The 20,730-nt window shown below is 42.5% G+C and overlaps 1 protein-coding gene across 1 annotated transcript in view; it reads left to right on the forward strand.

The window, feature by feature from the left end:
- The first annotated feature begins 2,749 nt into the window (after positions 1-2,749).
- The window catches only part of LOC118775267 (LHFPL tetraspan subfamily member 6 protein-like), a 42,024-nt gene continuing 24,043 nt past the window's right edge, over positions 2,750-20,730 (forward strand). The window contains exons 1-2 of the mRNA XM_036525093.1: positions 2,750-3,120; positions 3,877-4,397. Coding sequence (XP_036380986.1) covers positions 4,013-4,397 — 385 coding nt within the window. The 5' untranslated portion in view covers positions 2,750-3,120; positions 3,877-4,012. The remainder of the gene's footprint in view (positions 3,121-3,876; positions 4,398-20,730) is intronic.

Below are 20,730 nucleotides of genomic sequence, written 5' to 3' on the forward strand. Positions count from 1 at the left end.
TGTAAACCGTTAAACCTCTGAATTACAAATGTGTGAAGGGCTGAAGGCAACAACAAAGTCTCCAAACTGAATGGCAGGCAATTAAGTTACATCTGGCACCTCCATTTAGACAAAGTTTCAAAAATATTTTGCTGAATGTGTCCACGCAGATAAAATGTATCCCAGAAAAATATTTATTGGATTATGTACATTTAGAGACAACAGTATTGATAACGTATGTGGTATGACTGGCTGTGGCAAGGAACCTTGGGGCATGGTCAGCGCTTGTACAAACATCTATATGAAAATTGTGTTTGGTGGACTAGCCATATTTCACCCATACCTAGACATAATGGACAGTTCATACACCAATATTAAGCCCAAACAAACAATGCTGTTAGAAGTTATGCAAAAATTGTGTTTTGTAACAACAATGGGTGTGGCTCACGATGGCCATGGACCAAGAATCATGACAAGCAGTTTTTGCATATGTGTAGTCAATGTCTGAGGTATATGCAAAATAAGACATAAATGAGTGTGTGCTGTGAAAAGTCATTGATGCCTAAATATGCATTTGGGGACCATTTTGTCCATGCCTTTGGACCTCGGGCAACAAAATGTGTTTAATACACACCTGCAGGCTATGACCAGCCTATTATGACTTGAAAACTGTTTGAAAACTAAATATTTGATCTGCTAACTCAAAAACCAACCATGTGCCTTCTCCTCTGTGGCACACAGACTGTAATATAACAGCAATATAACTTAACATTGTTCCAAAAGGTTACTGCAATCTAGTATTAGTCAAGTAGTAGTATTAGTAGTAGTAGTCAAGTATTAACAAAATAATTTATTGAAATACTTTGAAGTTGTTTCATAATGAGTAACAGACTTCCATTTTAAGGTGTAAATTTTTCTGTTTGTCCCTCTGTAAACAGGCACAATCCAACACAACAATAGCCACCATACTGCAATGGTATTTTATCTTTTAAAAAAGGGCAGTGAAAGGAATTGATAAGGCAAAATTGATTTGAATACTACAGTTCTTCTTTCAGACATAAACTGAAGGGTGTACTCCAATATACTCTTTTTAACGTGGTTGTTTGTCTTAATTGAACATGAACTAAAATTCCCTTCTTAGACCGGGATATAACCTAAATGAAGACCTTCATACCAGTCTGAATCACAAATAAGGTGCACCATTCAAATGGTAGATTCAGTTTGCACTTGAACCTCCATTATATTATTTGTTTAATTCACAGATATGTCAGTCCAAGCTGACAAATTAATTATAGTATTTACAGGTACCATGTTCTGTAACTGGTCAGATGGATATTTAGGCATTTTCTGTTGGAGGAATTGAGGTAAAGTATTTTGCTTGAGGGTACATCTGCTGTATTCTTCTGTGGATATTCAATCACAACAACACAAGAGTAAACATCCTGGAACTGTGTGTGTATCTGTAGTAGTGTGATTCGCCAGGAAATACCAGAGCAGTGACTCCTCTAATGCGAAGGAAGTGAAAATCTTTCTTGGTATGTGGACAAGAAGCACTGCGTCAATGGCAAGAAAACTAAATTTGATTATATTCTTCTGCTTGGTTCTTTCTTTTCCAAATGACTTGTTCTTCCCCTATTTTTAAAACATGCACAGTAGATCTTGTTGTTGATCTATAATAATTCCATCACATGGAAATAAATATGAATTTCTGTACCCAACTCATCTGGAAGCATTCTCCCTTTTAGGGTGGTTGTGGTGAAAGTTTAATGTGAGGTTAGTTGAAGTGGTAGGGGTGGGGTGATTCATTACATGGAACAACAATTAAGATATGCTAGTGGTTGAGCTCCAAAATATGTAACCAAGCACATTAGCATTTACTACATTACCAATGTTATAAAAACAAATTGAGGGTATGTCACGGTGACATGTACATTGAGTCTAAATTCTGCCTGTTTATCTAACGGAACCAAGTTAGCTAATTTCTGAGGTATTTCCCCACATTAACTCCCCAGTAACTCACCGATCACTCTCTTCTTTATCTAAGTAGGATCTCTCCTCCAAAATATCCAAGTGTTAGAACTACAGCCATGTTAATTTCTCATTGCTGTTACCAGATATTGCCTTTTTGTCTCTGATGTTTGTTTTTGTGTAGCTTCTCTGACTCCAGCGTTAAGTCTGCCCGAGTGTATGACATTATGGGGGATTATCTTGATGTCGGTGGGTTTGTGTTTGAACGATCTTTGGGAAATCACAAAAGAAAGGAAAAAAAAAATTGTGAAACCCCATACATGCTTCACGACAGATACACTTCATATTATTCAATCACAACCAGAGAGTGCGTATCCATAGCTTCCTGAATGTATTGAGAAGGACAGTATGTTTAACTGCAATTCAGTTGAATTTAATTTGACTTTTACTGATTTATACTTTGAATTACTAACCAGTCATTTGTGTGTTCAAGATCAATCACAGAGGTTTATATAAACCGGTTCGTTTGAATTAAATGCATGAAAAACGTCATTATTGTACTGTCATTACACGTTACTTTGCCACCTGTATTTTGTTGAAAGACAGCGTGAATTGTGCAGTAGTGACTTCAAAAGTGCGGCGTGCAGACAATCCATAGAATACGCATTAATTATTATTTTGAGATAGTACTGTAGGTCCTCAGCAGCCAGGCGGTGTGTGTGCACTGTCTGTCAGAGACAAGACCACGAACAAACAGTTCAGCCCCTGGGTGGAGATATCTTTTTGATTGATGGTCCCTTCGTAAATGTGGCGCACAGACCTCCCCGTTCTAGCCAGAGGAATGTTTAGACGCCGTTTCTTCTTGAGGGCTGAAGCGGAGGCATTTCTCTGCGTTAACTGCCCACAGCTCCCGGAAAATCAAATTTGCTACATTGGCTCACGAGACACGGGGCGGTGGAACGGAACCTATATAATCAAAGTGAGAGCGGACAAAAGTGACAAAAGGAATTCCTTCCTACTGTGAGCTGGTTTTGGATAGCGCACGCTGTGTCATCACTCATGGATAAACCCTCGCCTTTTTAAAGTTTGTTATCGTTATCGTGAAATCAGAGCAGTTGAATTAAAGCGGACCTTTAAATCCACGGATTAACAGAACGTCGGCATTAAAACAATGTAAGTTTAGCCGCTCTGTCACATTGCCGCTTACATGCTTTTTTTTAAAGGTTTATGTCTTATCGCACATATACCAGGGTAAAGTTATTTTCTCGTGTCTCGCGTCAGCTTCTTGCATTGTGATTTCCTACCAATTAAGTCATAAAAACGGGTGATAATGATTTGTAAAACTCACCCAATAATGAGCGAACCAAAGCTACTGTAAATTGTTGCAGTCCCAGGTTTGCCTGACAAATATATATGTATAAAAATATGCTTGAACGATATTAACAATTTTACATTTATCAAATGAATGTATGTAGTGGGCTTTCTTATTTCACGCAAATCCATTTTTCTTACGCAAGAGCTTTTGACATGCTTGCATGCCAGTAAGTGCTCAGTTTCCGTGACCTCTGTCATTTTGTTTTCATAAACGAACTTTAAGGTGGTGTTGTCTTCACGTGCATTACGCGGGTCAGTATTTCCAAACGAATTCGTATATATTATTATTCCTACATTTCCACTGTTAATGTTGTTATATTCCAAAGGAACGTTTTCCATAGGTAAGTATGTGCTAATGTCACGCCGTATATTTTTCATACAAAGGTGACATGCTTGCCGTTTATCGATTCTATTTTTGTCTATTTTGTGTTGTTCCTGGCAATGTCCATATTGCTGTTTTACACAATTTGCCTGTAGTCCACTATGTACTTACCCCTACCATGAATCTTTTTCGCAGTCTGTGGTTTACGGTTACCTCTCATTCTGTCCCCGCAGGGGTCACCAGACAGTGAGGAGATGGGGAGAGCCGTGGTGTTAGCTGTGCGGATAAACGTGTGGAGCAGTTAAAGGGAAAACAAAATCAGGGTGTGAAGTACGGGGAATTCTGAAAAAAAGTGCGTAAATCCCAGCAATGGCATCCAGCTTGACCTGTGCAGGTGTGGTGTGGGCTCTGCTGTCCTTCCTGTGTGCCGTGGCCTCTTGCGTGGGCTTCTTTATGCCCTACTGGCTGCTGGGCTCGCAGATGGACAAGCCGGTGTCCTTCGGGACTTTCCGGCGCTGCTCGTACCCGGTGCGGGACGAGGTGCGGCAGACGACCGTGATGCTGGAGCAGTGCGGCCGCTACGCCTCCTTCCAGGGCATCCCCAGCCTGGAGTGGCGCATCTGCACGGTGGTGACGGGCGTGGGCTGCGGCCTGCTGCTGCTGGTGGCCCTCACCGCCCTCATGGGCTGCTGCATCTCCGACCTCATCTCCCGAACCATTGGACGCGTAGCTGGGGGGATCCAGTTCGTTGGGGGTAAGTCCATCATCCTTTGTAAGAGTTCTGAACCTGAGTGGCTCTCCACCTCTCCCAAGTACCCCCCCCCCCCCCCAATCTCTTCACTAGCCCATCATCCCTTCTCTGTTCCCGGAATTCAGTCCGATTTTTAGGGACAAAGGGACCCCACAGTACACAACACGAGCATTGAGTATTCTGAATTCTGAAATTCCAGATTCCACATTCCTTCCCCCTGGAGTGCCAAGAGATCTCTCCCAGCTGCCTGCTGGGAGAGGATCTCTCCGCTCAAACCGCATGTATATCGGTGGGGGGAGAAGTGCAGGGGACATGGTGTTGCTGAGTCCTTGCGTTGAGAAGGACCATGGAAGGAGAGGCCATGCTGCTCCTGCCCTCTCATTAGCTTGAGGGACTCACATATACTAGAGTTCTCCGCCATGCTATTAGCCTGTCACATATTAGCTGTTTGGAACAAAAGCTGACTGCAGCATACAACATACACTTTGCAGCTTCTCTTCAGCGGTGCGGTGGCAGTATGTTGTCATGAGGTTGTCTTTGAAGATTTACGTGCTTGTCGAATCACGATTATATTAAGCAAGCCATCTTCCAAACAGTTCACAATGTTGCTGTCATCTCTTGGTGCCCTTGTTAAAGAATTACTTAAGGGTGTTAATAAATGAATGAAGTGCCTTGTCTTTCTTCACCATGCCCATTATATTGATAACGATAATAAAAATCACAACAGTACAACAGTCTCCCAGAAAATCAATGGCAAAAGGAGTGCAGTGAAAGAGAACAAAGAAAGAGAGGACTGAAGGAATGGATTAAAAAGTTACACCCCCTTCCACACAAACAACAAGATGAACACCCACACGTACAGCACTAGATACAAACGTACACACACATGCACATGCACACAGTGCCGGATTGGGTAATTGGCGGTGACACAGCAGAGCTGTCGATGCTCTGTGGAGTTTCCCTTTCTTTCTTTTTTTCTTGGAGCATTAGAGTGGAAAGCAGTGCGAGACAAAGAAAGGGGGGGACAGAAAGACAGCAAAAACCAAAAAAGGTCCATTGAAAAGCAGTCATTGCAGGAGAGAGAGTGAGTACTGGAGCAAGAGGCAGGCTGGAGACAGAGGGAGGCAGAGAGAAAGGGGAAAGGCAGACAACTGCTGATCTACAATTGTGCGATGAAGCCAGCTGGAGGCTGGGGAGAGAGTGAGGTGGCGGGAGATGAAGGGGAGGGTGCCTTGTGCAGCACATATTGGGTGTTTAATCCTAATTTTCGCCTGCTGGTCTGCCCTTGCCCCATCCATTGTTCCACAGTAATAAGTGTCTGGCAAAAGTGGTGAGGAGGCAGTTGGCTAGAATGAAAGTTTCTATTCATTCAGTTCTTCTCCTTCATGTGCTGTTGTCTAGGCTTTTAACATATCCATAGATACAGCTGTTTTATATAAGTGATTTATGTTTAGTACTTTGCTTGGTGCCCACAGCACAGCAGCAGTGCTCCACAGTTACAGCCTTTTGGGTAACAGGCTCTCCTCCATAACCACTACACCACACAGTCTCCTTGTTAAAGTTCTCATATGGTCCTGCCAAGGTGCCTTTAGGATTTTATGGGTCCTTTGTAGTGCAGACCAGTTTAGTCATAACTTCTTTCAGGATGACACAATGCCTACCTGCTCATTTATGAATGAATCAGTGCGGCACTGTTTGCCACTGCAGCAAGGTCTGCTGTGTTTTGTCAGTAAGGAAATGCAGTGCCAATCTATAAATTACAGCAGGCTTCATCCATAGCCCCACTGATGTGGCCTTCAGTAATGAGGTCAAAGGTTATCTGGCACTGGCTAGTCTGAGAGGAAGTGCCTGTTGTCCAGCTGGAGACTCCTGCTGGGATTGAGTTGAAGCTCAGTCGATGTGCCATCTCTCAGTTCTGATTCCAGCTGGAACCCGACCAGAAGAAGGGCATTGCCAGCCCTCACATGCCAGTGGATTTAACTGATGGAGACCAGAAAAAGAATACGGGGTTGAATCTAAATAATGTCATCAAAGGATCCCTGGAAGAGAAGTAATAGGCCCACAAGGAGAAGCGCTGCCCACCTTATCACATAAATATCAATTCCCACCTCCTAACACCTGCTATTTGTATTACTTGCTGTTTATTCTATGTGTAGTGTCATGATGTGTTTTGAATTCTGTGATCTAGTGACTGTGATGTTTGGTAGTATACTTGGCTTCCCTTGTCTGGTCAGGTTGTACAAGTTATCTTGTGGTAGGGCTTAAACAGTGTTATGCTCCCATTCACTGGTCTGGGAGTGTTGTTTGCCTGGTCTGACACTGTTGGTCATTCAAGTTAAATGGATACACTCCTGTTATGGTGCTAGAAGGATGAGACCGTCTGTTAAATGAATGTAACGTAAGGTCATGTAAACAGGACTGCATTCTGAAGAGGTCTGTTATCATGACACAGGTGCACATGGACAGAGGCAAAGAAAATGCCTAGTGGGAGAGCTCAACATCCACAGCCTGTTTTTTTTTTTCCAGCATTTTCAGATCATGTGTGAAGTATGTTTTTCAGGAATGAAGAACAGATGTGGACAGGAATTTTTCTGAAGAAAATGTGTATGTTTTTATAGAATAGAATAGAATAGAATAGAATGCCTTTATTGTCATTGCACATTGTTGTACAACGAAATTAGCTGTGCAGCCCCTGAGACGGTACATTAACATTCTACACATGTACACACACACAAACACACAATAGATAAATTATAAAAATATGAATATATATATAGATACAAAAGAAAAGAAATATATATATATATATGTGTGTGTAGGCATTGAAAGAGGGAAGTACAAATCAGCAATACTACTCAGTAATCTGTACCTTCCTGCCTGTAGAACTGTCAGTGTTTTTTTCCTTTATTTGAAATCCTGATGTTTGTGCTTCCAAGCTCTCTCTTGAAACATTTAGCCAGCTTGAAACAGAATGACATACAAAAGACTAAGAATGTATGTTAACAAGCTCATATGCCAGAAAACCAAGGCATCATTTACCTGCCACATAAGGTTTTTAGTTTGACAGCTTCTCTTTTGAGATGCATGGTGAATATAGAGTGAGGCCATAAACACTGGCTCCAGATCAGCCTCTTTGTTCCGAATCGTACTGAAGATTAAACAGTCAAAACTGATCTAGTTCAGTATTCAGGGCTTCTCTCTAAGTGTCCTTTTTTAGTTTAAACTCCTTGACACCACACATAAACTTTAAACCATTGAACAGTATATGTAAGACCACATAACATTTTAAGGTCTTCCTGTGTAAGAGACACAGGTCATCATTGGTATCACTGGCAACTTAGAGAGGAAGTCAGATCTCAAGGTGACTGATGTGTTTATGTGTGACTCATCTCATACAAACAGAAATGTCTTCTTTTTGAGCTGTTTTTGAAAGGAAAGGGAGCAGCCTGTACCCATCAGCTGTCGTGGAAGTTTTCTGAAGGTTGAATAGATTCAAAGCATGTACAGTTGTAAATTTAAGGTAAACCTGGGGCTTTAACCAGGTGCTACTTTCAGCCTGTGTTCAAGTTGTCTGAATTTAAAACATTTCAGCCTTGACTTTGTTTTCTGATTAGGGCTATTCAAGCAGAATTTTGAAGTCCAGCATTATTCAAGCTGTGTCTGTGTGTGTGTGTGTGTCTGTGTGTGTGTGTGTGTGTGTGTCTGTGTGTGTGTGTGTGTGTGTGTGTGTGTGTGTGTGTGTGTGTGTGTGTGTCTGTGTGTGTGTGTGTGTGTGTGTCTGTGTGTGAGAGAGAGTGAGTGTGTGTGTGTGTGTGTGTGTTTGGGTGCCCATGCATTTATATGTGCACTGTGTGGAAATGTCCCTGTTTTCCGTATGTGTCTGTCTCATGCTGTTCTCTGGGTTTATGGGAAGTGGAATTATGCCAAATTCTCATTGATGTTCCATAGCACTCTTCCCTGTTGTTGGCCCTTGGCTCCATTGGCTCATGTTTCTCATGAGGAGAGGAACATCTTCAAATCATTTCGCACCTCACATCTGATATTTTACCACTTCTTCTTCTGCTGGTTCCAATTTCATTCCGTCATCAGGGTGTTTTCTGCAGAGGGGTCACGTCTGGTGGGTGTGTTCTTTTGTACCACCCTTATCTATGGTCTGCTCTATTAAAAGTGAAAAGCCAGGTGTGTTTCACATTTCATGTAGTTATTTATGAGTATTGTTTGGCTGCCGGCAAAGTTACAGTTGTCCAATTAACTCCATCCACATGAGGCACTGGAAAATATACTTTAATTAGACTGATTGAAAGCAAGACTAGTATTTCCTTTTAAATATATTGCGTTCCACTTGATTGAAGGAAACACAAACGTGTGTGCTAGTTATATTCCAGTCCTAATTTTGGAAGAAAGAAAAAGAAAAGAAGGACTTTCAAAGGATTTTCAATTCCTTTAAAGAAAAGATTTTCAGTTTTTTTTTGGTTGTTGTTTTACAGGAAAACTTCCGTACTTTACGACAACCTCAGATGAACTGTAGCTATTTCTGTCCTTTAAATGTATTTTTTAAACATTAAGAATATAAACAGCAGTAACTCATTTTGAATGTGACACCATGCGATCTATTTCTCTGCTTTTTCCCTCATGCTGTCTCTGTAGGGCATCTCTGATACTGTCGCAAATCCAGTGGAATGTGTTTTTGCTTGTAGTCATATCTGTTTTTTTTTTTTCTTGATCTGATGCCTACTCTTCTGCACTTGGGTTTCTCTTCTTTACCCCACACAACACCTCCCCCATCTGTCTGTCTGTCAGTGTGTAAGAGTTAGATAGGTTCCAGCAGTGCTCAGTGATGCATAGAGTGGACCAGATCAGTTTCTGGGTTTACAGACAGACAAGTAGTGTGAGGTAGAAAGTCCAGCCTCACCGTGGATTTATGTTGACCAGACAGGAAAACTGGCGACAGTTATAGTTACAGCCTGTTTTGTAGTTGGGTCTTGTTTTCAGTATCAGATGGACTGTAAGTCAGGATATCTCCCTTGTTTCCAATGAAGACTTTGTCAGCAAAGCGTGTCTGGAGGGACCAGGCGTTCCAAAGCAAAGAAAACAACATGAAAGCAGGGAATGTTTCTAAATTACTTGTCTGGCTCCAGATATTTAAAGATAAATTAGTTTTTTTACCTCTTTGATGGGATTTAAATGCAGCAGCATCAATGCAAGCCGTCATTGTTGTTTAATCCCAGCCTTACTGCCTGTACAACAAGCCTGTCCCTGCCTCTTTAGAGTTCCAGGGGAACAGCACCTGTATTGGGTTAATGATTAAGCACTACGGATTCCTTCATGACTAAAACTGGATTATTCCCACCTTCAAAGGACTGGCATCTGGTGGTGGGGGGCCCAGGCCACAGGCCTATCTCCCAGGTCACTCCACCCTGAAGCATAGACAAGTATGTAGAAGGCATGATCAGCTCATTGTGTGTTTAGACTGTGAAATAAGGTCTGGCTAAGGTTTGACTGGTGCACTCGGAACCATTTCTTTCAGGTCAGATTCCTGGCCATGAGGGGAAGTCACTCTCTGGTGTGTTGTCTTTTCACTAGTTTTGAAATGGCCAGGGGCCTAACAGGAAGTCTTTTCTTTTAATCACTAACAGAAAAGAAAAACTAGATCAGTGTGTTGTGCTGATTTGTTTTGTGCTGGAAGTGGGGAAAGCCCAGTGTCAGGTGAGCAAGAGAGAGAAAGAGTGTGTGTGTGTGTGTGTGTGAGAGAGAGAGAGAGAGGGGAGATGGAAACAGAGTTGTAGTGAGTCACACCTCTTATCAGGACAGTCCAGGCATTCCTGGCAGCAGACTACCTGGGCAGCAGTGTGAAGTGCCGGTGAGCATTCAGAACTATGGGGGAAATATATCCTGAGTGAGAAACTGCTGTTGTACCCATGAGCTATGCGCCACCTAAGCTATCTATCCTTGGATAAACCCAGCTGTGAGAATGGGTCTCAGCAGCAGTAGGCCGCCTTAAATTAAAGTACACGTCAGTCAGATTAATGAACTAATGGGTGTGAATTGGGATTCCACCCCAGGGAACCAGGAGGGTGGCTTTAATCAGCTGTAGTGATCATATGGGTCCCCTATTTCCAGCTCCAACCTCTCCTGTTTTATAGCACCAGGGGCACCCCACTTCATCTTGGTTTCTGGCACCAGGAGAGCAGTTGCAGTAAAATGCCTGCTGGGAGGTCAGAGGGCCAGGGGGATCCCGCAGTGACACATCTACATGTACAAGAGAATTTGTATAGTCACTCAGCCCTTACCTACCCTTGCCAAACAAATGAGCTGGGCTGTGATGGATCTGAGTAACTGTGCACTGGATTATGTCACCCTGTGTATGAAACACTCCTGAAGTCTCTTACCACAAAGAGGGGTTTATTTTCAGTGCTCAGTAGCGCAAACTAGACGCATGAAGGGTTAGGTTATTTTGAGTGTTGACATATGGTCTCTGCAACTCATAAGATGAACTGTAAAATGCGTTCAATTACTGTGCCTGTTCCCAGTCATGCCACTTTGTTCCTCTGTAGCTCAGCATATAAAGATGTATTAAATGACATTAGTCACGAAGGCATGTAGGTATGTAAAGAAGTAATCAGAAAAATACGGCTTCGCCATGCTTCTCTGGCATTAATAAAGTTGTATGAGATTGAATTAGACAGAGAGACCTGCTGGTGATTACTGATGTTACTGTGGGAAGACGCAGGCTCTTTGTGAGTGAGAGCGATGGGAGCCCTGCTATAGAGTGGAGTCTGCCGTGAGAAGGCTCTGGAGAGAGGCCCGTTTTAGCTGACCTGTGCTGACCGAGACGTGCTGGGACGGGAGGTGGGAGGATGGGGAATGGGACGAGTGATGAGGGCCTCAGCAGCGCCTGGGTGATAGAGACAGCTGCAACAGGGAGGGGGAGACACTGTGGCTCCAAAATGAAATGCAGGCAGTTTAATATGACTGTGTGAATGTTCCCGTAAGATCTTTATACCTTTATATGTCAATGTATAATGTGTGTTCATATATATATACATATATATATATATATATATATATATATATATATATATATATATATATATATATACACACACACACACAAAATGTAAATGTAAAACTGTATTAAACTTAAATCTTAATGGCATTGCACAAAGTAGATTTAGATTATTTAAATTTAGATTATTCGCAAATAATGACTTAATGTGGAAAACACAGGAGTCACATTTATTCATATCCCTGTAATAAGTATTTTGTAAATCCCCTTCTGGCATGAATTACACTGACACATCCTGTGTTTTCTATGAGATTCTGACTCCCCTTAGGGAGCATTTTTGACCATTACCTTTGGCAGAATTGCTCTAGGTCCTGAATTGAGCAGTTGAATTGAAATGAGAACAACTATGTCTTTCTCACTTCACCATTTCTTTGTAGATTTGGATCATTGTTATACTGGAATGTCCATTTTGAGCCAAGTCTGAGTTGAGGGAACTGGGTTTTGGGCCAAAATGTTCTGGTATGTTCATAATTCCTTCAGTTTTAACAAGGGTTCCAGGACCTGCAGAAACGAAACAGCTCCAAAGCATAATAACAGCCCCCCCCCCTATATTTCAGAGTGGGCAATGGGCATGGATTCTTGAACAAGTCCAGAAACCTCAATTTTCTTTTCGTTTGATCATGAGACATGAAATTCAGATGCAGTGTGAATATCATGATGTAGTTTGGTGAATTTGTTGTGAATTTGGGTGAAGTTGCACCTTTTGTTGTCCAGAAGCTTCCATTTAACTTCCAATAAGCAGAATATTGGTGTAGATTTGTTATATCAGTTTTTTTTTTATTTATAGACTTAAAAGTAAGAGTAAATGTAACCCTCATGTGTTCTGTATTAAAAATCATTATTTGTTTACAATCTGAATTGCTCTCTGCAAGGGTATTAAAGTATAACATTTTCAAAACCTTTTTAATCAAGAAAGATTTCTTTTCTTTCATAGCATGTTTTTTTATGGCATGTCAGTGCACACTGTATATGAGTATGTTTGACAGTGGCTGTGTGGTTGTGTGCATTGGATGTATGCATGGTTTGTGTGAACGTGTCAGGGCTTCCATTGCCTGTGGAATGCTGGGAATGCTGGAATTCAAGGCGATTGTCAGACAGAATGCCCCAACCCCACCCCCATCCTTCCCCATCTCTTTCTTCCCAGAGTGTAGACCACAGCCACTGTACAGTGCGAAATTATGCCGTCTTTTTACTGTACTGCTGCGCTGTGCAGTGCTTTCAAACATGGCTAGTTTCCTTTATCCAATGTGAAATGCTATCAGGTCATTCCTTGATAATGAACAAAATGAAGTTGGGCTTCATGTTGCCATTGATGAAGATTATAAGGCCACATCTGAAAAATAAAACCGGATCTTGTGATGGTATCTGCCTTGAAGTCTGTTCTGTTTTCACATCATGATCTACTACAGCTGAAAGTCAGGCTCTATAGAGATCAAGTCACAATTAAAAAGGCTACATCTAACATGTATTAATTGGTCATTTATTGTAAGCATAACTTGCTAAATTTACATACAGTAGGTGTCCAAAAAGAGGAAGCAGGTGTCAGATGAGAATGTGTCCCTGGCATTACTTTGGAAGAAGATGGGCCCAAATGGAAGCATTGGGTGGCTGTGGGCAGGGCCTGCCTTTAGCCCTGTCCCTGACTGGTTTGGGGGAGGTGGGGGGGGGGGGGGGGGGGGGTCACTGGTTACACATCCTCAGCACTGCCTTCAGAGACCCCACTTCCCTAGACTTTTGTGTCATTGAAGCAATGGTCTCCATTTGGCGTACAGTGTACTTACTGCCCACTTCATTACTTAAAATCATTGATATCCAGTTTAGCTTCTATGTCCCACAGGAGCATACCTCTGGTAGTTGACTAGGGAAAACCTCAATCTTGATTAACAAAGTTCAGTTTGGTCAGATTATAACAAACTATGAGCAAACCAATTCTCTCTTAATACAAATGCCAGTATTTTCTTGTGGCAAGGTCAGGTGATTTAGGTAGATACGATTAAGTAAGGTGTCAACTTTGGTCAACTTTAGTTTAACATGGCTGATGGAAATGAGCCTTTAGTCTCTTACCTGGGGAAGAGGAAGCGGGGCCCTACTTAGCATAGCTATCTGTTTCTCTTCTGTTATCCTCCAGGAACCCCCACTCACTTCGCAGGAGGCAATCTGACTGCCAGGGTTGGTATTGAGGTGGCATGCAAATAATGAAATTATTACAGATGTGATATAAACAGCTCAAAACTAAAAGGAAGCAGGTTCAATTCTCCACAGGGGCACTGCTGTTGTACCCTTGGTCAAGATACCTAACCCAAAATTGCCTCCGTAAATATCCAGCTGAATGAATGGGTAATATTGTAAGTGCCTCTGGATAAGAGTGTCTGATAATTGACAGTAATGTAATGTTATACACAAATATTCACAGCTGGTGATGTTATTGAGTTTTTTCTAGGATGACTGTGGAGTCATTGAAAGCATTTTCATGGGGTAGTGATGCTGCAATGCTATGACAAACAATAGCCACAGCTTTGTATGAAATGTTGGGATCTTAAAAATCATCTACAGTCTTTTGAATAAAAAACAGCATGACATATTTACAAAAGGTCCAGTAAAATAGCAGAAAGCAGCTGTAATGTGAAATGCATGAAATGGATGAAGTATTGTGTGGAATGATAATATTTCTGCTCTGTTCTCACAAATTAATTATAAACTGTGAGCAGCATGGAAGAATTCAGTCCAGTGCTTCAGCATCCAGAAGCAGTGGACTCAAATCAGCATGTTTGTAACAGCTGGAAAACGCATAGATCCAGACCCAGGGACCCAGGGGTCCAGGGAAGCAGAGGTCAGGGTTGTGAGCTATGAAAGAAAGAGAAAGGAAGACAATAAGGGAAGAGGCAGAGACAGGCAGGGATTAAAGAAAAACATTTTGAGATTTGGAGAGACAACCTCAGAGAGGCATATCTGAATCTGGGTATTGTATTTGTTGTTAAGCCTGACTGCTGGGGGGGGGGGGGTGCAAGGAAGCTATCCTGTTTGTGTTGCTTGGTGTCTTCAGCCTGTCTCCACAGCTTAACCCTGCCCTGACCACCTAGCAAGACCAGCACGGTGCTACTGATAATTTGTTGTCTGAGGGAAGGCCGCTTAATACAAGAATACATACACACACACATATATAATATATACTTGAAATTGGTCTTGGGCAGCGTTTCCCAAACCACTCCTGGAGGACGCCTTGTCCTGCATGTTTTAGATCTCTCCCTGCTCCAACACAGCTGATTCAAATGATCAGCTTGCTATGAACTCATGAAGCTGCTTAATAACAAACTGATCATTTAAATCAGCTGTGTTGGAGCAGGGAGAGATCTAAAACATGCAGGACAAGGGGTCCTCCAGGAGAGGTTTGGGAAACGCTGGTCTTGAGGACTCATTCTGAGATTCAAAGAGCATTGCAGAGTGCAGTCCCCCCTCTGTACTCAGTTATCTATCAGACATCACTTGCTGTGAGGACCAGCTCTTTTCAGCCAGGTTCAAGGAAACAAAGGCTCTTTGTTACAACAGAGCAAAGGGGCTTTCAGGTGCTCCGTTCTGGCTTGACTTGGCTTGGTCCAAATACTTTTGGTCCCAAATACTCACAGGAAGAAACCTAGGAAGGGTTGTAGCCATTTAAGGCCTGCACAGGGCAACCAATTGGATTCACATCATAAAAACATGTTCCAGAATGTCTGAATTTGATCTTTTTTCACTACCTCCAAACAGGTCCTGAGCCTTAAGAACCTCTCCACTTTGTTGTCTAGTTATTAATTTTGAAAGATTATGGAAGAATTGTAAACTGTGCTCACAAACTATTCACCAAGGGGTGGACCTTTTTGAAAGCTGTCTTTCTGCCACATGCTGCTGGCAAATAAGTCCTCAGAGGATTATGGGAAGGGGTTGGACCCCCAGCTGCACTTCTTTGTCTAAATCACTCAGCATAACGGAGCAGTTCAAGTAATAATCATGATAATCGCTCCAGCTGTGTTTGATAATTCTGCAGTGAGTGTGAGGGAAATCTTTGTGCACCACTAGAACTACTCATTCTTTACAGCTCTTTTAATTATTTTTAATAATTCTATTTTGTGCCATAAAATATTCTGGGTTGTCTCAATTAAAGTCAACAGGGACCAGAGTAGTCTTTGTGAACCTGCCACTCGACAGAAAGCTGACAGACGTGCTGATGAACCTGTCAGATAAAATGCTTAGTGCAATGAACCAGACATCTACAATCAGGCTCATTGTCTGTGTACCTCCAAGATCTCTTTATTGTAGACTAGGCATTTTAATGTATTTTTAGTAAAAGCTTTTTGTGATCAACTTTCAAGAAACCAGCATAATCTGTGTAAAAAAAAAAGCAAATGACAAAAAAACAGCCCAAAATGCTGAGATGGGTGATTTGTAACTGTTGTGTGATTAGAGATGGAGACAGGATCTTATCAGACAGACTCAGTGGCTGTGCTTCCTCAGTGATGTCACTCATTTCCTCTCGCACAAGTAAAGACCTGATCCGTACTGATGTTGTTGCAGTGATGGGATTATGAGGAATCCCGTTAGTATTGCTTCTCTGCACTTCTCTCTGTGCTTCTCATCTCTGGTCTGCTTCTACTTGACTCTATTCAAAAGCACTCGTCCATTCTCTTGCTGATCACATCGTCAACATAAAGGTATGAAATGGAAATCGGAATAGGAATTGCACGCATTGCCTGGATCAGACTGAATTTAAGACAGCTCTCGTTGAAATACATATGAATTGTTTTTCTTTTCAAATTAAAACTTTTTTACAAATGAAATTGCAGTACTTATTTTAACCAGTGTCTTAACTGGTGACAAAGCCAGAAGTTAATTGGGATATGTTATTGTACACCTCAGAACCATTCAATGATATTCTTTAGGGAGACCCATGACCTTTCATTGAGCCAGTGAGAGAAGCAAGTTGAGGATACAATTTTCTTGGGTGGCAGACCGTATCAAATTCCCAGCTGAAAATGTTTCTAAGTGTAATCATAAGGTTGGATGTTCCTGTGTAGTTTCCATTTTGTTGCATGAATTCCTAATATACAGTAGTTCAGAATTTATAGTCATGGACAGCAAGGGGAACATTCATTATTTTAATAATTCAGCGACTCCCAAATTACAGATTGTGTAGACAGAAAGCACTATGAAATGATTCCATTGAAAGCTCTGTTGTGGTGATTATGACACCAGTCATTGTAATTCACTGTTGGCTTTGAGAAGTATTCACAAACATATACGCCAGAGTCATATCTTACATCTATCCCTGCCTGAACATGCAAACAGTGAATTCAGTGGAAACTAGCCATGCTGGCAGTGACAGTGACACCGAAAGCTTCACTGTATCTACCAGGCTCTTCATAACACTGTGAGTGAAAGGAATGCAGCCTCTGGGTCAGTTCTCACACTCTCAACCCACAGCACAGCCACGTGACTGTGGGGAGAGCCGTGCCCATTGTCATCATCAGGCGGGAGGCTTCAGGGTCTCATGACAGCAGGGCTCTTCATCAGCTGACACCTAGAGATAAGCAGGGGTTGGATGAAGGCCAGGGATGCCCCTGTAATGCCGAAAAGGCAAACACAAAGCAGTTGGTAGTCTTCAGTAACCTGCTGACGTCGGCATTGCGAGGTATGGTGTGCTGGGAACTGGAGCAAGTGGTGCAGAACATTCTCAGGCTCTCTGGTGCTGTCATTAATTCACTACAGCATGTTATCATGGATAAGTCACCTTCATTGCACACCTCCAAGAGTTTTTTCTGAACTTTATTTTTCAATAGTGATGTGCTGTCTCTGTCTGTGTGTGCAATGTGATTACAACAGAGGACAGATTCTTACTCTGGCTGGTATTGTGGATTGAACGGGTTTGTCTGTGTCAGCCACTGAACATTTATCGTGTGATGTAAAGGTTTTGTCAACATATAGTAAAAGTTCTGAGGTCAGTAACAGTGCAGAATGAAAGGACCTACAGGAGACATGCTGAGGTATTGCCAGGGCTGGTCTGGACCAGCTTTATCACTGCTGCGCTGCTTGTCTGGCAAGCATGTGAGGCCAAAAGCCTTCACTGCTGATGACTATGTCAGTAATGACACAAAGGATGATCAAGATGGTTTTGTTCCATTCTCTATGGAGAACTGCAGGAGAGATACAAAATGATTGTAGAAACAAAAGAAGAGATACAAAAAGACTGTAGAATTGAGAGACTGCCACCTGCTAGCAATAATGTGGTTTCTATTCTTCTAATACAGTTTTGTTTCCTAAAGGAGCAACCTTTAGCTAAAAGGAGGTATTTGTTTAATATATCATAATGTGCAATGCCACAGAAAGCTTCTCATCAGTACCCAAAATGCAGACACAGACAATGGACATATGATGCACAATGTGAAGAAAATTCTGGTCATCTGCCAATGCTGCTTTAAGAGGTCTACAGTTGAAATATTGCCATCTTAGGCAAATGTAGGTAGAAGTCATATTTATGTTCTCTGTCTGATTTATTGGTGATATGTAGAGGTCCTTTGAAGCTCTGCTCCTTAAATCCTTAATATATGTATTTTGATATTTGATATTTGAATTTGATGTTTTTCCATGTTTTTGATAACTCTGTCAGTAGTGGAGCAGTAGTCAGTTTTCTGCGGGTTTCAAAAAGGGTTAAATGCATGCAAATAACAGCTAACCATGGTTTAGATTAACTTTCTCTGCTAACAGATAAATGGTGATAATGAAATGTTAATAATGTTCAGTTTTGCTTGTACAGAAAGGTGTGGTTTGTGCCTCCTACTGAGGACAGTAATAGTTAAAAAACCCTGTTCTCCTTGGAAGGGCTATCCTCTGGTGCCAGTGCTGTTACGGGCATTGGAGTGGATCCACAGCAGACACAACAGTAAACTACGTCTGGCAGCCCCAAAGGCATTCACAGAGGTACTGACATTTGAAAGTAATCCCAGAAACTAGGTCTGTATGCCAGGCACAGGTTCTGAATTACTTTACTGGATTTTTGTGAGCGGATAGGTTGTTGTGCTCTTCCACTGGATACACTCCAGTCGATGGAGTTTTTGACTGTCCCTTCAGCACCCCACGACACCACAGTGCTTCCCCATTGAACTTGTGCTTACTCCTCATTGCAGGCAGGATCTTGTTTCAGGGCCTGTGAATGTGTGTCTGATTATATGGGTGACAAAGGACAGTTAGAACATTGCCAGGCCTTGGTCTGATTGATCTATTCTTAGGATGGGGGCTGGGGTTACTAGCAGCTGGAGGCTGCTTGTCATCTGCAGTGTACATGAGGAAACAATGCTGTTCATCTGGATATGACAGGCAATTTTACATCCAGATTAGCATCTTGACTAGAACTTCAAAGAAACTGAAATTAAGTTTAGATCAATGGGTGGCAGTGACCATGCCATGTGACCATGGATGTGCAATACATGAAAAATGTAGTCTTCCATGAAAAATCAAGGTGTTAGATCTCTAAATTATGTGTGTCTGTGTGTACCTCTGTGTGTGTGTGTGTGTGTGTGTGCGTGTGTGTGTGCGTGTGTGTGTGTGTGTGTGTGTGAGAGACTCTCTGCCTGTGTTTGTGCATGTTTGAGCTTCAGTGATGAAGATGTGCCCTCCTGCAGCGAGGAAACTCGTTCCCACATTTTCCAGATTGAATATATACATTTCCAAGTCACAGCCAAAGTGTTTGATTGCACTGGGTAATTTTTCCGTGTTTTTTGGCACAAATATCCATGAACCCCGCCCCCTTCTGTGGTGTCAGCTGTGATCCAAACCTAATCCACCACCCCAGCCTGCAGGCAGACGGGGGGAGAAGTGACACATTCCTGTCTGTGCGGTGAGAGTGGTAGACACGCACAGCAGCAGCAGCAGCAGGCAGGAAGCTCCAGACTGGGTCTGTCCGGCAGATAGAGGCTGGCAGGCTGGAGCAGAAGCTGGGCTCTGTCGCAAACTGATGGAGAGAGTACACTCAGGTGATGGAGGGAGGTGTGCGGTGACCCCCCCCAAAATGTACTCTTATGTGAGCATGTGCACACACAGTAGCCATCCTCATGGCAGCTGTCCTTTTTTGCCGAATTCACGGCCCTCCAGAACATACAACGCGTTCAGCTGGGCAAACACACTCCAGCTGTTTGGGAATCATTGGGCTGTTTGTTTGTTTGATCTCCTGCCTGTTTTCCACGTGTCTTGTGACTGGACACAGCAGGGAAGGAACCTGCGAGCAAAGACACACTCACAGCCTGGAACCCAGACAAGAATGGGACGTCCGCAGATTACTCCATCTGGACCAGCTTTTGAAGGGTCGTGCTGTTCACCATGGAGTCAGGATCAGGAGCTTGTGTCTGGAGCTCTCTCCTCACTACTGGGCATTGGCTTTGGCAATTTGTTTTGCAGCTGGTCTCATATGTACCAATATGATGTTAATTTAGAAAAAAGCAAAATCAAACAATCGTAATCACCACTGAAATAGACTTAGCACATACTCAGTGGACTAGATGACAGGTTTTTAAATCTATTCTCAGCCTGTTCACATGGAAACTGGTCTGTAGCAATGGCATTGCAGACTCGGTTGATGTTGGAATCCCTTCCTCGGTTTGCCACTTCACAGATTTTGAGTTGTAATTGAGAAGTTGTTTGGTTTTTCTTAGCCTTATGCAGTGATTATAAAACCTGCAGGCACAATGGTGGATGCAATCCATTCTATTTTCGTTTTTTTGAGTGTGGCCCTTTTGGTAGTGGAGGTGTGCACATAAAAAGGGAATGGGGGAAGAAGAGAAAAAGAGTTCAAGAGTGAGAGGAAGCCATTGCAAAACATATGGTAGGAAGGTTGCCATGGCAAGTACGCTTGGAAATTCTTGTGTGTGTGACAAGTAAATGGCATGTTCCTCCTGGTGGGCCAGTGTTGGCTGCATTGTTTGGTCTTGTGTAAAAGACGGATGACAAGCTGCAGTGAGATTGTCATTTTTCTTTGAGAATAAGATGGACTGCTCATACGCAGGGTGGGCCGAGGACAGAGGCATGGGAAGACAAAGTAAATGTGACAGAAGAAATGAGTGCCAGTCATATCTGCCTGGAGAGTTAGTGATGCTTGATCTTCCAGTGATGTCATCCTCAGAGATTGTCTTTGAAATTGAGTGGTTGGACACCTGTCTGTAACACTCCACCTAGTCAATGGGGAAGTGATAGCTATAGGAGCTTGGCTGGACTCCCCTGAACAGAAGTTAACTTTATCTGTTGGTGAAG

This window comes from Megalops cyprinoides, chromosome 3 (assembly GCF_013368585.1).
Source record: "Megalops cyprinoides isolate fMegCyp1 chromosome 3, fMegCyp1.pri, whole genome shotgun sequence".
Lineage (NCBI taxonomy): Eukaryota > Metazoa > Chordata > Actinopteri > Elopiformes > Megalopidae > Megalops > Megalops cyprinoides.